General features: G+C 35.5%; 1 protein-coding gene across 1 annotated transcript in view; it reads left to right on the top strand.

Annotated features, from left to right (window-relative positions):
- LOC108666480 (cGMP-dependent protein kinase, isozyme 1-like) overlaps positions 1-16406 on the top strand; it is a 191318-nt gene extending 174912 nt beyond the window's left edge. The window contains exons 9-16 of the mRNA XM_018153366.2: positions 3991-4129; positions 6566-6675; positions 8987-9203; positions 10644-10875; positions 12379-12542; positions 13673-13858; positions 14417-14483; positions 15044-16406. Coding sequence (XP_018008855.1) covers positions 3991-4129; positions 6566-6675; positions 8987-9203; positions 10644-10875; positions 12379-12542; positions 13673-13858; positions 14417-14483; positions 15044-15139 — 1211 coding nt within the window. The 3' untranslated portion in view covers positions 15140-16406. The remainder of the gene's footprint in view (positions 1-3990; positions 4130-6565; positions 6676-8986; positions 9204-10643; positions 10876-12378; positions 12543-13672; positions 13859-14416; positions 14484-15043) is intronic.
- The last annotated feature ends 417 nt before the right edge of the window (positions 16407-16823 follow it).

Genomic DNA, 16823 nt, shown 5'->3' with positions numbered 1-16823 from the left:
TGGGTAGTTTCTTGCTGCGATCGATAATTTTACTAAAGTAGGACAATATTGCATTCAATTTACTGCATCTTTTTGTAAAGTTTATCACAGAGATCGATGAGTCTTCTTGAATGAATTATTAATTGCTTCTACTGTAATTGGCGTAGAACAGCCTGATACCGTACATTTCCACTCCTTAGCTTTACCTGAAGAGATCTATAAATTCCTTCAAAGCTTGTCTTGACTTTTGCTGATATTCATAACCCCAAAAGAACTCAGAATTTTATTTTTAAATATTTCTCTGTAGTTCTTATCTCTCCCGCATGTATTTTCATGCTAAGTGGCATCTGGAAATAAATATTCATGTGATTTCGCGTACTCGCGTCCGGTAAGATTAGCACTTCGTTTGCGGCTCTGTTGGATTTTTAAATATTTGTATCTTGAACGATCTCGCCTGAAATCATCTTAGTATCTCTCTTAAAAAGCAACGGTAATTTAAGCTGTAATAGGGGTTTGCAATTTCGTAACTATCCTATGTTTCAATTAATTTGAAGTCGTAGTTATTCTTGTTGCTCTCTAATTACTATAGTTCTTTAGAACGATATGACTTTGTCAGCTTTGTCTTTGTGTATGTTTCATGTCAGTGAAACTATTAAATTATAAAATTAGATTTTTGCATTCAACTTACGTATTAAACAGTGTTTTTTTCGCCTGGCGTCTTGTTGTTCCCAATATGACATACATCGAAATAAAGCTTATGTTTCATGTCTGCGATGAGTATCAGTATGGCCCCTGGGGCCATACTTTCAAAACTCGCTAAGTGAATATAAGTACTTACGCTCGATTTTCTTGTCTATGATTGGTGGATTTTGCTTGAAAGACCGTCAATGATTGGCTGATGAACTTACGATCTCTTAACTTTTTTTTAAAGTATAGACCCTGGAGAATAACAGCTCGGCCTATATTTTAATTTAAAAAGCTTCTCGTCCAATAACGGCCGCTGGTTTGCATTACTGAGAACTAGACGAGCTGTGACATGCTGCAGCATCGTGAAAGTCTATCGCACTTTAATGCTTGCTCACAAGTGTATTTAAAACGTCTGATTGGCATAAAATTTGAATTTTTTATATTAAATTGTCTACAATATAGGTATATGTTTACATTTCATACTGTGAATAATGCAATATCGCGGAGTCGAATTTGCGTGAAATTAGAATTTTTTGTATTAAATTGTCTAAAATATAGATATATATGTTTACATTTCATACTGTAAATAATGCAATATCGCGCTGTCGAAACCTGAAGTCTTTGCTGTTGGCTTCAATTAGCCGATGGATCGCTTCAATAGCCCTGTGACATGATCTCTGCGAGAGGCAAACTGATTGATGTCACTACAAAGCTTGTTTGTAACGCATTCATTTGACTGGGAGCCGGACATCTCTTGAAAATTTTCGGGCACTCCGTTGGATGGCGCTGGGTGATGCGTGGAATTTTGTTACGCGTTGATGTAGAAATTTTATAGTTAAAGGTTGGTTCGTGAGGTGTTGCCATGCTAATATCAATGAGGTTCACTTCCTGTGTAAAGTCTAATTTTATTTTGAATGAAGATATAACAGTTTGGGAACATAAGTATATAAGTGATATATAAATGAAATATAAAAAATGTGGTAAATCGAATTGAATAATTTCATAATTTAACCCGTATTGTATTCTGCAATGGGAATATTGAATTGCTATAGAGCGTCAAACACTCACATACTTCAAGCACTCAAATAGTTGTACATTTTGACGGCCTTCTCTTTATCTCAGTAGCCCAGCGTTCGTTTACTTCCAATTCAATGAAATAAACAGCATCTCACGACAGGAACATCGAGATTCTCAACACTCAATCGAGACTTCGTGATCGAAAACCTTCTATTAGTTCGAGACATTTTCTGTGTAGTAGGAATCAGACTTTGGGATTCCGAAGTAACTTGCCTGGATGGGCAGCAATCTTTCTCCGTGCAGCTGCGCCGTCAATCGCTGAGCAATTCTGTGCTGACAAGAAACGCTATTTTGGCTTTTGTTGAGGCAATTGCGAGTCCCGGCCAAGCCCCACAACTTTCTTCTTGCTAGTGCGACATGACTTCGAAATTTTCCGAGATATGTACCGTAGACGTGCGAAATTTTATACTTCAAATGTCATATATATTTACGGGAAAATATCATAAAATTTCTGTATTGTCATTTACATAATCTCATGGCATTTTTCCTTGTACCAAAAGCTCATTATTGATGTCAAGCTAAAGTTTTGCTATCACTATCAAACCCTTTACACAATTTTATTGCTCGTCGCGTGGAAAATTTTAACATCCAATGTTTCTTTCAATCCTTTAAAATTTTAGTCCACTGTTGGCATGGAGCTTTCATTGCTCCGCTTTCAATTTCCCCTCTCAAAGATGTAAGTTTTACTAGCACAGTAATGAATGCGAGCGAAGTGGTGTCTATATCAGGGCCCTATATTCCTACAGAGCATTGAAATAGAAGAACGTTTAGATGAAAGATCGTTGATATAAAATACTCGTGCAAAATGCTTCGGTATGCACCACCTTTAGCAGCGACTGCTTTGAATTTCATTTGTTGGAATTCCGATCTCTGTCTTCTGTTCATTTTACATTGCATCAAAGAGAAAATGAAGCTGAGCTGCCACTGCAATTATTAATGGCATTTATTCGTTCTGTCAACTTTTAACGCCTAATTATGTTTAATTTAGACGTTAATTATAATAGATTCTTCTATACAAGATAAGTTTCAAAACCTAAATTTTCATGAGGTAATAGAAAACTTTTATTTTTCTATTTATTGCTGAAACATTCAATTATCTTGCTATAAAATAAAATGTAAGTTGATGAAAAAAAAATAAAAAATGTATGTAAACTGATAATTCCAAAATTTTATGTTTGGTTACCTTAATATGTACGAATTTGCTTATGGGTGATGAACCTTCAATTTTGTATAGGTAAATAAACGTCTATATTATCGAAATTTAGTTAATTGCCCATGTTTTTTCAAACAGGCAAAATGTTTTTTTTTTGTGAAGTCGTATGCAAGAGATAGTTTTAATGAGCATGTGTTTAATGTTCGGTGTGTTTTATTACATTTTTTGAGACGTAAATTCGTAGAAGATTTTTTCTTTGTATATCAAAACGTATGAAAACGCGTATTGAGTTAGGCTCTTCGGTGTCTTGGCATGCCCAGCATGCGTTCCTTTAGCTCTAAGTGAATTGCCAAACGAAGTTCCGAAATATTTACAAATTATTCATGTAAACTATTGCTCTAAACTAATACGTATATTCGTATTTTTTCGTGATGAATCATTTATAACCGTTCCTATAACTCATTTCTGGTATGTATCTCACATTATTTTATCTCTATTTAGTCTCGTTCTTCTCATGTTGATTTAATTCTAGATGGTGGGAAAATTGATGCCTGTCGAGTCGCGGCTTATGAATCATTTAATCTCCACGGATTGTCTGAAAAGTTTCTGCTGTTATTCATTTTTCTGTCTTGTTGCTCAACCTTCAGATTGACTGAGATTCATGAATGACACTGCAAATGTCATTCAAATGTCAATTCTTGAATGACACATTTTTTCTAATTATGTAACAAAGCCAATCCGAGATATGCTGTGAATCATTGCCATATGCTTCTCAAAATGATTAATGAAGATTTAAGGTGTTATGTCTTTTACATGATACAATTTTACAAAAGTCATCCTATTATCGAAGAAATAGTCGTGCAACTTGAAAGTTACTTACTCTACATTATTTCTTGTATAATTTCGTCTATCATAATTTTCCTGCTTCGATTGTAACTTGATGTTGTAAAGTGTTAAACACAAATCTTTAAATATTTAGGCATTGAAACCAATGCCTTGAATGGTATGGCGATCAAACCAACATTTACCACAATCCTTACTTCTTTTGTTAAATTTATTGTGCGTGTTTTAAAATTTCTGTTTGGGTATTGCAGGCAAAAGTATCGAAGAGGAAGTGCGTGTGCTAGAAGAAGGATCTTACTTCGGGGAGCAGGCGCTGCTCAACGAGGAATATAGAACCGCAAATGTCATCGCCACGCCGCCTGGTGTCGAGTGCCTTGTTGTTGACAGAAGGTGAGTGCATCCGTAGATTTTACAACGTCTGGGCGCTCCGTTCAAGGCGAGTGTCTCCGTAGATTTTATAGCGTCTGGGCGCTCCGTTCAAGGCGAGTGCCTCCGTAGATTTTATAGCGTCTTGGCGCTTCGTTCAAGGCGAGTACCTCCGTATGTTTTATAGCGTCTGGGCGCTTCGTTCAAGGCGAGTGCCTCCGTAGATTTTACAGCGTCTTGGCGCTTCGTTCAAGGCGAGTACCTCCGTATGTTTTATAGCGTCTGGGCGCTTCGTTCAAGGCGAGTGCCTCCGTAGATTTAAAGTTGTCTGGGCTTAAAAGTTATACGTATTATCAGGACGACGTAAGAGATTGATATCTTAAGAACACGAGACTTATTGGTATACGTTTTGAGAAGTCACCATGAAATTAGCTTTAGTCATATATACACATTCTTTGTTTCTGAGAATTAAGATTTAATGATATTGGGAATCGATTTTATTGCATTAGGTGTTGAGGAAGAAAATTTTGGGCGAGAAAAATTCATAGGAAGAAGTTAAACATTTTGTCTCATAATTGTTATGCATTTTTGTCAGCTGACTTTCTAATCGGCATCAAATGGTGAATGATGATCAGGCCATATATATCCTAGTATAAATAAAGGAATTGGATTTTCAACATCGATTACTATGAAGTTCACACAATACTACTAAATGTCATAATTTATTTCTGAACTATTGTAACTATACCTTTCAAAAATCAAACGCAAAATTAAAGGAAAATTGGATTCGAACGAAAAAAGAAATTGTTAGGATATTGTCAAGCTTTGTTTCTGATATTGAAATGGAATAACCCAAAGAGATAAAATGACATTGGAATCATACTTACATGTGCTAACCATTTGAATCGGTATGATATAATTTTCTTGACATTCATTCAATAAAATAATAATATGAAGGTCAACTCATATTATGGTGTTTGGACAGCAATCAGTGGCATCGATCAAAAGATACCTCAAATTTAGTAAAACTTGTTTAAGTACACGTAGTGAAATACGTTCAGGTAGCGAGATACGTACATGTAGGGAGATAGGTACACGTAGCGAGATACGTACACGTAGTGAGACACGTACACGTAGCGAGATACGAACACGTAGCGAGACACGTACACGTAGCGAGGTACGTACACGTAGCGAGATACGTACACGTAGCGAGATATGTACACGTAGCGAGATACGTACACGTAGCGAGACACGTACACGTAGCAAGGTACGTACACCTAGCGAGATACGTACACGTAGCGAGATACGTACCTGTAGCGAGACACGTACACGTAGCAAGATACGTACACGTAGCGAGATACGTCTTCAGTAAAAGATGGGATCCGACGCTTGGAGGGGGTCTAGATTGTGAACTTGACTGCTTTTGGTTAATGATCTGGCTATTCCGTGCCTATTTTGATATTCCGTGGAAGAGAACATGACTTTTGGACACTTTTTATTTTATTTCGAGTCAAGTTGAATTTTTTTACTCATGGATTAAGAATTGGATTGGAGTTGGTTTATTGTTGTATTCGTATCTATAATTTATTTCTGATCGAACAATTCGACCTCAGGTCCGACACTGAGAAACGCGAAACATATGAATGATCCATCTAATTGCTTCCTAATATATTTTTATTTGTTGTTATCGAGATGATCGATATGTTTAAAATAATTTAGTCCCATTGATTTTCCCAGTTTTGAAAAAACTCACAAATCTTCATATTACAATTATTAATACATTTAATGGCTTCATCGTGATCATTTTTTTCATTTTTTTTTATAAATGTGAGGCTGGGATGAATGCATCTGATGTCTGTTAGATGGCCCTTGAGATTTTTATCAGATCAGTTAGATTAAGTGGAAAGTCTGTCTCAAGGCACTCGAGATTTTGATCTGACGAGAACTGTGCGAGATTAAGCGCTGAAAGAAGGAACAAGGAAGGTAACACTGCGTTGAAAATAGAACTTATATTAGCGCGGCTCCGTTCCAATGTCAATACCGACAAGAAGAAACAATTGGTCGTTTAATTTCATTTGTATTGGAATCCTAAATGTCGCACTTTATTTTGACGAGCTTTGATCGTTGCGATTGTTGTATGATCATAGTCAGAACATGAGTGGGCATAATTCCTCTGTTCGGGGACTGTACTTTAAAAAATATTTCTTTCTCTTCGTAAAATGGTTGCCCTAAATATTCCATTAATCTAGAAAACCATTATTAACTATTCAGTAGTAAAAATATCTCACAGTACTAATTCCGTCCTAACATTAGGCCAGAATATTGAACATACAAAACATCCTTGAACTTCTGCCCCAACAAAACCCGGGAAATTGTTCCGAAGAAGACAACAACGATGAGCTTTCAGTTCCGTTGGACTGGAAACGTCGGGTTTTCCGCTGAGCTTGTTTTTTGTTTCAGTTCTTTCAATCAGCTGATTGGGGACCTGTCGGAGCTGCGGGAGAAGGAGTATGAGAACGAGAGGTCCTCCAAAAACATCCTTGCTCCTAGGAGCGTCACTCCAGAAGAAGGTGAACTTTTCCCTTATGTTGCAGTACCTTAAATACTATAGAACGGGGTAAAATATCAATTATTTACTCAAATGATGTAAATAATTTAAGTAAATTAAACATCGGTCCACCAAAAACATCCTTGCTCCAAGGAGCGTCACTCCTGAAGAAGGTGAACTTTTCCCTTGTCTTGCTGTACCTTAAATATTATTACAGAATGCGGTGAAATATCAATTATTTACTCAAGTGATGTAAATAATAACTTAAAACGTATATTCACGTCTTATTGACATTTTCGGTGAATTTATGTTCGAATCTGAAAATATGAAAAAATTACCGATTTGGGACAGTATATAATTTTTGTACCAATAAATTAGCGATTTTAAATTCCGTATTAATACTAACCAGGGGTAAGAGGCCGCCAAAAGAAAAAAAGGCAACTTTGTTATTAAATTTAGGGAATTTATTTATCGACAATTAAAGGTTCTGTTCAATTCAGATATCTTTGAGTTCGAATTAATAAACTTCAAAATTTTTAGCCTTCTAATATTATTTTCATGCAAGGTTAGCAAAAATTTATTATGTGTAGATTTTGTTGCTCGTATACTTTTCTTTTGTCTCCTAGTATTCAAAGAATTAGAACTAAAAGTAACTGTAAAGGAATTCCGGAGCACTACCACAACCGTAGTCCAGATAAGCTGGAAAATTCCAATTACGGTCCAGGGTTAGCTCAGCCAAGGAATCTACCGCAACCAGACCTCGCCACGGGATGCAAATCGAAATACGCGAAACTTACTTAACATTTAATAAACAATAGAAATAAAGCAGGAAAGGTAAAGGAGTGCAGGTTACCGGTGCCCTTGAACAGCGTGCGTAAGATTGCCGGGGTATCACGGTTCCACCAGGATGCACAGTTCCACCAAGATGCACAGTTCCACCAAGATGCAAGGTTCCACCAAGATGCAAGGTTCCACCAAGATGCACGGTTCCACCAAGATGCACGGTTCCACCAAGATGCATCCTTACCCGAGAGTGGAAACGAGAAGTTCGCGTTCCACCTCCCACGAGTTTCAACGAGCTAATGACTAAGGCTACCTACGCTTACTTATTGGCTACGTATCTGCTGACGTGGCGCAGCGGACCAATGAAGATTGGCCGCTGTTGCCATGCCTGATGAATTTCCTCTACAGTAACATTATTATTGCTTTGCTAGCATAAACTAAACTGATCCAGAAATTCAGAAGAAAATGAACGTTAAAGTTTGATCTAAGCTTTCTCCGCAATCACTGACCTTTTCCGAAAAAAATTCAATTATTATGTACGTGTCCACAATATATGTGTTATCTTTCTTTGACGTTAGTTGTTTTTGCTTTTGTTTTAAAACACATTTAAAATGTTCAGCCTTGCTGAGTTAATCCAGGTTTGGGCCTGAGAAAATTATAGCCACAGAACGGACAGTCGCATTGCGGAGTTTTTTTTTCACCTTCGAAATTTTGTATTCCTCAATAAAATTTTTGAGACATCGTGCTTGTAAAAATGAAGAGTTAAATAAAAGTTCAATAATTCACTTGCATTTACAAATAATACTCATTGTTCAAGCTGTAGCATAATATTAATAATAAATGCTATCTCAAAAATGAATTTCCAAATAAATATTTCGAACATACGTAATACTTCATTCTAATAGTGCTTTTCCCAACTCTTCTAGTTTGTTTACAATTTAAACTTTTATTACGTTAAAATTTCTCGTTGTTCAATAACATAATTCCCCCATATCAAATCTTTTCAGTTGTTAACTCCTTATTTTTTATATAAGTATGATTCTTATTCTATTATTCAATCAAGAATAGAATTCTATTATTTTAATTCCCACTCAGAAGAATAGAATTCTATTATTTTCATTCCCACTCAGAAGAATAGAATTCTATTATTTTAATCCCCACTCAGAAGAATAGAATTCTTTTATTTTAATTCCCACTCAGTAGAATAGAATTCTATTATTTTAATTCCCACTCAGAAGAATAGAATTCTATTGTTTTAATTCCTACTCAGAAGAATAGAATTCTATTATTTTAATTCCTACTCAGAAGAATAGAATTCTATTATTTTAATTCCCACTCAGAAGAATAGAATTCTATTATCTTAATTTCCACTCAGAAGAATAGAATTATTTTATTTTAATTTTCACTCAGAAGAATAGAATTATTTTATTTTAATTTTCACTCAGTAGAATAGAATTCTATTATTTTAATCCCCACCCAGAACAATAGAATTCTATAATTTTAATTATCACTGAGAAGAATATAATTCTATTATTTTAATCCCCACCCAGAATTCTCTCACATCAAACTGGACGACCTGGACATCATAGCCACGCTCGGTGTAGGCGGGTTCGGGCGAGTGGAGCTCGTACAGTGCGTGCACGACCGCAAGAAGACGTTCGCGCTCAAGTGTCTGCGCAAGACGCACATTGTAGAGACGCAGCAACAAGATCACGTATACTCTGAGAAGAGGATAATGATGAACGTCCGCAGTCCATTTATCTGCAGGTGCTTTTATTGTTTGAACAGGTTTTCATGAATCTCTGAGGTTTAAAATGAAAAATAGGTGGTTCATTTCATTTATTCACCGCATATTTCTTTTAATTTTGGTATGACTAACATGAGATGTAGGCGCAATTTTTAAATCTACTTCCTAAAATATTGTTTTCCTTTTTTTATCACTATTAACGTGGTGATAAAACCATCACCACGTTTAAGGTAATGAAACGTTAATGGTCAGAAACCATCAGATCGTCAATGGTGATTACAGCATCACCTTTAACGCTCTGAATATTTTTTCAAACGTTCAGTAGCTATGGAATTCCCTTTATCAATTCATTGCTGCCATTTCAGAAATAACTGAATATGTTACGAAATTTCGTCTATCTGTCCTACTTATATGTAATCATATGTTAGAGTTTCATTTGACAATAATAATGGGTGCATTTATGGAACGATTTTGCTTCGGGTTTTCTACTATCAGAATTCATTAGTCAGAATTTGTATAGTCAAAGAAGTGTGCTTGTACTCGGAGCGAAGTAATAGCTTCGCTTTCAGTCATTTTGGCTTTCAATTCGTTCTGATATACATTCATTTATTCACAACGCTTCTTATAATTCTCGTGGGAAATGTAATATTCATTGGTTTTTGATCCAGACTGATATTTAAATTTTGGCCTACTCTAGATAGAAAAGTGCAAGACAGAACTTTTCTAGTTCGAATTTTTCTCGACAACATTTTGAAATTTATCATAATGCCCTGTTTTTAAGTCGATGCCTAGCTCACTATTATAATTTTTCATTCGATGATATCATAATCATTCACCATGCACTATTTAACTATTATTTTTAAGCAAACCTCTGGTGTTTAGATTATACAAAACGTTCCGGGACAACACCATACACGATTCCAACCCACTTTCTCGTATCCGGATTATACAAGATGTTCCGGAATAGCACCATGCACTATTTCAAAGCACTATCTCGTGTCAAGATCATACGATACGTTTCAGAACAGCAAGTGCATGATGACAGAGGCCTCTTTTAACTTGAAGTGAACTTCCACTTTATTTCCATTTCACCAATATCATTCACCATGCACTATTTCACTATTATTTCACATACGACTCTCTCGTGTCCAGATTATACAAGACGTTCCGGGACAGCAAGTGCGTGTACATGCTGATGGAGGCGTTTTTCAACTTTAAGTGAACTTCCATTTTATTTCCAATTCACCCATATCATTCACCATGCACTATTTCACTATTATTTCTCATATGACTCTCTCGTGTCCAGATTATACAAGACGTTCCGGGACAGCAAGTGCGTGTACATGCTGATGGAGGCGTTTTTCAACTTTAAGTGAACTTCCATTTTATTTCCAATTCACCCATATCATTCACCATGCACTATTTCAATATTATTTCTCATATGACTCTCTCGTGCCCAGATTATACAAGACGTTCCGGGACAGCAAGTGCGTGTACATGCTGATGGAGGCGTGTCTGGGGGGCGAGGTGTGGACCATCTTGCGGGACCGCGGTTGGTTCGACGAAGAGACCGCGCGGTTCATCAGCGCCTGCGTGGTGGAGGCGCTTGACTACCTCCACTCCAAGAACATTATTTACAGAGACCTCAAGCCTGAAAACCTACTTCTCGACAACAATGGATATGTTAAACTAGTGCGTTGATCATTAACGGTTTACATTATAATTGTTCGTAAATTTTAATTATTAATTTCTGTTAGAAATTTCGACAATTTATGGTTTTGTCTATATATATCAGTTTTATCAAAAAATTGACTAGAAAATAGGATTGCCTTATGACCACAACGGATATCATAAATTAGTGAGAAAAAAACCCTTCCCTTTTGTATCACATATTTCGTAAGTTTAAATTCGTGAAAAATTCTTTTAGCCATGAGCTCACGCCTTCGTCGTTATCTTCAAACTTCATAAAGAAACCCTTCAAAAGTGCTTCTTGGTATCGAGCATAATATAAAAATCATTATTTAGTTAAAAAATGACTGACCTAAAATGAGTATAGTTTTTTTCTGACTTAGGCTATGGTTGATATTCGACGCAAAATAATGTCATTCATCATTCATGCAACAATTCAATTCTGAAACTAAGAACCACAAGTTCAAGGCTCGGCGTATCATTTCGTTTCATGGCGTAAAAAGTAGCCAGAGATCAGTAAGTCACAAATTCCTGATTTTGACATAAAACTTTTGTCAATTATTTAATTCAAACATTAAATGTGCCAGCTTCCATGCACCTGGTGGGTCTGGTATTTATCACAAATTTTGTAGTTGCATGAAGTAACAGAGAAATTTTAATTTTTTTAAGTAGAGAAATTTTAACCGAAAGTTAAAGAAATAATTTTGACTTTATTTTTGAGAATCATTAGTTGACTTTTTTTCCTACGTATGAGAACGGATGAAAAGACTTAGGACCTGGGAATTGGCAATTTACTAAGTATTCGCTCATTACTTCAAGCCTATGACAGTATGACAGACGATGAATATTTATCATCCTTCGCATACTTGTCGCCTACACGATCACTTCTTATCCATTTTTACAATAATTTCTGTCGTCGCTCAGATTGACTTTGGAATTGGGCTTTAATCACTGTAAGTAGGTTCTTCAGTACCTGGGTTTTGTTTTTTTATTTACATGAAGTTCCTTTATGTTACTCATAACTCATAGAGTTACTTTTATTTACGTATAGTTTTGCTTGTCTTTTATTCATATTTATTGTCTATTATTGTCATATTGTTGACAATTATCATATTGTTATTTATTGTTATATTATTATTTATTGTTATTATTTATATTATTATTATTGTTATTTATTGTCATATTGTTGACTTTGGATTTGGGCTTTTATCACTGTAAATGGGTTCTTCTCTACTTGGGTTTTGTTTTTATTTACTTAGTTATTTTATGCTACTCATATTTCATAGAGTTTCTTTCATTTCCGTTAAGTTTAGTTTGCTTATTAGTGTTATTTAATGTTTACTATCGCGCAGGTTGACTTCGGATTTGGGCTTTTATCTCTGTAAATGGGTTCTTCAGTTTGGTTTTTGTATTTACATAAAGTTCCTTTATGTTACTCATAACTCATAGAGTTACTTTTATTAAGGGAATTTTTTTATATCTTATTTATTCTTTATTATCGCGCAGGTTGACTTCGGTTTCAGCAAGTACCTGGGCATGAGCAGCAAAACTTGGACTTTCTGTGGCACGCCGGAGTACGTGGCGCCTGAGATCATCCTTAACAAAGGACACGACCGAGCTGTGGACTACTGGTCTGTAGGCGTCCTGCTCTTCGAACTCCTCACCGGCACGTAAGTGGTATTGATGGAGTATTGAATTACAATAAAATATATTCGGGGAGCCTAATGCCTTAAGAAACTTATACACGCCGGAACGTGAGTAGCTTTGCTGAAATATTGTACAGTATTTAATATATTCGAGGAACATAATGCCTTAAGGAACTAATACACGCCGGAACGTAAGTAGCTTTGCTGAAATATTGTACAGAATATAACATATTCGAGGAACATAATGCCTTAAGGAACTAATACTAACCGAAACTTGAGTAGTATTGCTGGAGTATTGAAAAACAATATAACATATTCGAGGAGCCTAATGCCTTAAGAAACTAATACACGCCGAAACGTGAGTAGTATAGCTGGAATATTGTACAGAATATAACATATTCGAGGAGCATAACGCCTGAAGGAACGAATACACTGCGAAACGTGAGTATAGGTCTCTTGAAACGTATATGCGACAATGCACTACACTCGAGGGGTAGGGTATATGAATAATGCGCACCTACATCCGAGTATTAATCACTAGTCACCTGAGCTGCAATTGTCAACACAAGATGGATTGTTTATCTGTCTAACAATATAAATTTTTACCATGTTCTGAAGAGTCTCATCTCATTTTGCCTATGCAATAATTTATTTTCGAGTGTATGACTCTGGGTGTTACTAATGCTTGGCTATTCAAGCGCGTATCCAAAGTGCAAATCGCCTCGGGATATCATCTGCAATTAAATTTTTTAATGGGACAACATGGCACCACAAAACAGGAAATTAAAAGCAAATAAGATTCAATTAACATTTTCAAATTTAAAATCCAAAATAAGAGGAAGATGTTCTTTTGGAATTTGTGGTCTATTTGATTATCTAATGTATCATGCAAAACGATTTGACATAGCAATTACCTGTCCCAAGCTCCCCCAGAATCGCTCGCTGGATGCCTAGTTATCTTCATAATACTGCCAAGTAATAAAACATAATACATAATAATCATATTACACAATTCATAAACCTATTACCACAATAAACTACAAGTACTGCTGTGTTTTCAGACCGCCTTTCAACGCATCATAATACTGCCAACTCATAAAACTAATTCATAAACATATTACCACAAAAAACTGCAATCACTGCTGTGTTTTCAGGCCGCCTTTCAACGCATCAGACCCGATGAAGACCTACAACATCATCCTGAAGGGCATCGACATGATCAGCTTCCCGCCCCACGTCACCCGCACCGCGACGGCGCTCATCAAGAGACTGTGTCGCGAGAACGTCACGGAGAGGCTCGGCTACCAGCGCGGTGGTATACAGGACATCAAGAAACACAGGTAATGCTTGTATATTTTGTATATTAATGGCAACTGTCATTACCAGGTGGTATGGAGGTCAAACACAGGTTTTGCTTGTATATTTTCTATACCAATGGTAATTGACATTATCAGGTGGCATACAAGACATCAAGTAACACAGGTAATGCTTGCATATTTTGTATATTGATGGCATCTTTTATTACCAGGGGGTATGGGACGTCAAGAAACACAGGTAACGCTTGAATATTTTGTATATCGATGGTAACTGTCGTTAGCAGGTGGGATGGTACATCAATAAAGACTGTTAAGGTATTAACCTTGAGCCTTCTGACAGTATAACTATCGTTACCAAACATTCTAATGCGAATAGCAATTAAGACAGATAATGCATCCAAGGAAAATACTAATCATTACTAAACTGATGGCTACTAAGTTGGTATTTAGTAGCAGAAAAATTAATCGTAAGTATCGCTACTTCAACGATTTGCTTGAAACATGTATCGAACCAGTTTTCTTTCAAAGTAAAGCACATATTTTGATCTAAATTCTCTTCATTAAAGCATGTTTGTGTTGCAGGTGGTTCCAGGGCTTTGACTGGGACGGCCTCAACATGCAGTGCCTCACTCCTCCCATCGTACCTAAGGTGCCTGTGATTATGTCGGATATTTAATTCCAGATCGATTATTTATCCCAGATCGTTTATTATTTATTCCAGATCGTTTTGTATTTAATTCCAGATTGTTTTGTATTTATTCCAGAACTGCCTCGTTCGGATATCCCTGTAATTGTGCAATATCGTTTCGGATCACATATCGTTATCATGCAGTAATGTCACTCGATTGCATGAATCGCAAGTTCACTAAAAATTTAAAATCGATGGAAATTCCACTAAAATTCACTATTTCTCAATAGAAAACTCATAGGAGTCCAGATCCATCATCAGCTCGAAAATTCTAGAATACACACAATCGATTGTATCTGTGTTATAATTATAATAATTGGTTATAATGAAATTATCTTTTGACGTAACTATCTTCTAGAACAACTGTAATTGCGATTCTGTAAATAAATGTTTGTCATTTGTGTTGTACTTATATATTAAAAGAAGCCTATCAGCCTACTTTTCAACGTTTCTACTCCTTTTTTTAGTTATTCATCAATGAGAATCAAGACTGGCTTCCAATAAAATTATTTTGATATCAGGTTGCCGATGCCACGGACGCCAGCAACTTCGACAAGTACCCACGGGACCTGGAAGTGCCTCCTGACGAAAATTCGGGCTGGGACCTCGAGTTCTAAGCTCTCTGGGACCGTCTTCTACGCTTCAGACTTGTGCAAACACCATCATGTTTTTGCACAAATATAGTCAAGTTTGTGTGTAAACAAGATGTTTGTACTCAAATATAGGGAAGACAGTGCGCAAATAGTGTGATGTTTGTACAGAAATGTGGTGATGTTTGTGCGCAAATATGGTGATGATTGTGCGCAAATATAGTTATGTGTTATCCGCATACATGATGATGTTTGTTTGTAAACACGATGATGTTTTTAAGGCAACATGAAACTTATGCGCCAACATCTCTAGTTCACATATTCGGGCTGAATTTGTTCAGTCACCGTTAAATTGCATTCAAAATAATAAAAATCATTTTGCCTGTTCATCCACGTTGATGGATGAAGTCACCATAGTTAATGATGCTCATTTTTCGGCAGCTTTGATTGTGTTCTGATTAATTGTGTTCAATTTTTGACTGACTGTTCACACTTATGTGAAGTAGATATTTATTTGGATCAATAGAAAAATTATTTAATTTGAAAGCGTACGTAAAGTCCTTGTACTGGTGCCTAGAAACATATTTCTATTTCCATCGTCTTCGTTGAACCTATTATCTAATATGATAACGATAAGTCCCGGATTGATGAAGTTTGAGCACAATCGTACAGTCGTGGTTGATGGATGCAATCTTAGGTTTGTTTTACACTCTTATTGATGTATAATATTAAAACTGAAAATCACGTTGCATTTTTAAGAAAATGATAACCACACCGTGAATAATGCTTTTGATTTCTTGTTTAAAGATCTCTATCATGCTTCAGACTGTACTTTAGTATAAATTTACTAAAGTACTGACTTTCGTATAAATTTGTTTCCGACGAATTTATAGCCTAATTTCTATTATCGTCCGTATTCTTAACCACGGAAAATAGTGTTCCGCTTTTAAAACTAATACACTACAATATTTTTATGTATTTCATAGTGAGAAAATCTTTAAATTTCTCAAAAGCACTTTGTAGAGTCAGTAGCCATAAGCTTTAACTCGCTTTAGATTAACGTATCCGCCTTAATGGTTATTGCTATATTCAATGAGGCTGCAAAGTTTTTTAGTTCCTATATTTCTATAAACTTTGTCTGTAAATTTGCTATTCTTTGAAGTAATTTTAATTTCTCGACGCAGGGGTAAATTTATTATTAAAGCTTATCATTATTCATACTCAGCTTCGTTCTCGATCGACTGATGCGCTATAAGTTTCTTTTTGTACGACAATTTTATTCTTTAGTGAACTCTTTATTTCAATGAAATAATTTATTATTTAATTGACAGAATTTTATTAGATATGATTTCTTTATTGATTGCTTAATTAATTCAATTATTATTATTATGCATAAAATTATTTAGAATTTGTGCAAGTCAATGCTTTTTTCCTGGTCTCCTTAACATCTCGTAAGAGGTATGAACAGATTATTTTATTTTAAAAAATGTTTGTTTTAAAATTTATACCGATTTGAGGGTTGTTCAATATTATATCATGTGAGATGACGTCATTTTGCTTTAAATACTCGTACGATAATGTATTCTCAAGCGTAAGTTGATTAAGTAGTTTTGTTAAATTCAAACCCTCATTTATATAATTTAACTCTATGAAAGTAATTTGCAAATTTAATATTTACGAAGTTTTTAAAAATATTGCTAAAAACTTCCTA

The sequence above is a fragment of the Hyalella azteca genome, unplaced genomic scaffold (assembly GCF_000764305.2).
Source record: "Hyalella azteca isolate HAZT.00-mixed unplaced genomic scaffold, Hazt_2.0.2 contig10770, whole genome shotgun sequence".
NCBI lineage: Eukaryota > Metazoa > Arthropoda > Malacostraca > Amphipoda > Hyalellidae > Hyalella > Hyalella azteca.
The sequence above is the reverse complement of the archived record's forward strand: the minus strand, read 5'-3'. Positions and strand labels throughout refer to the sequence as shown.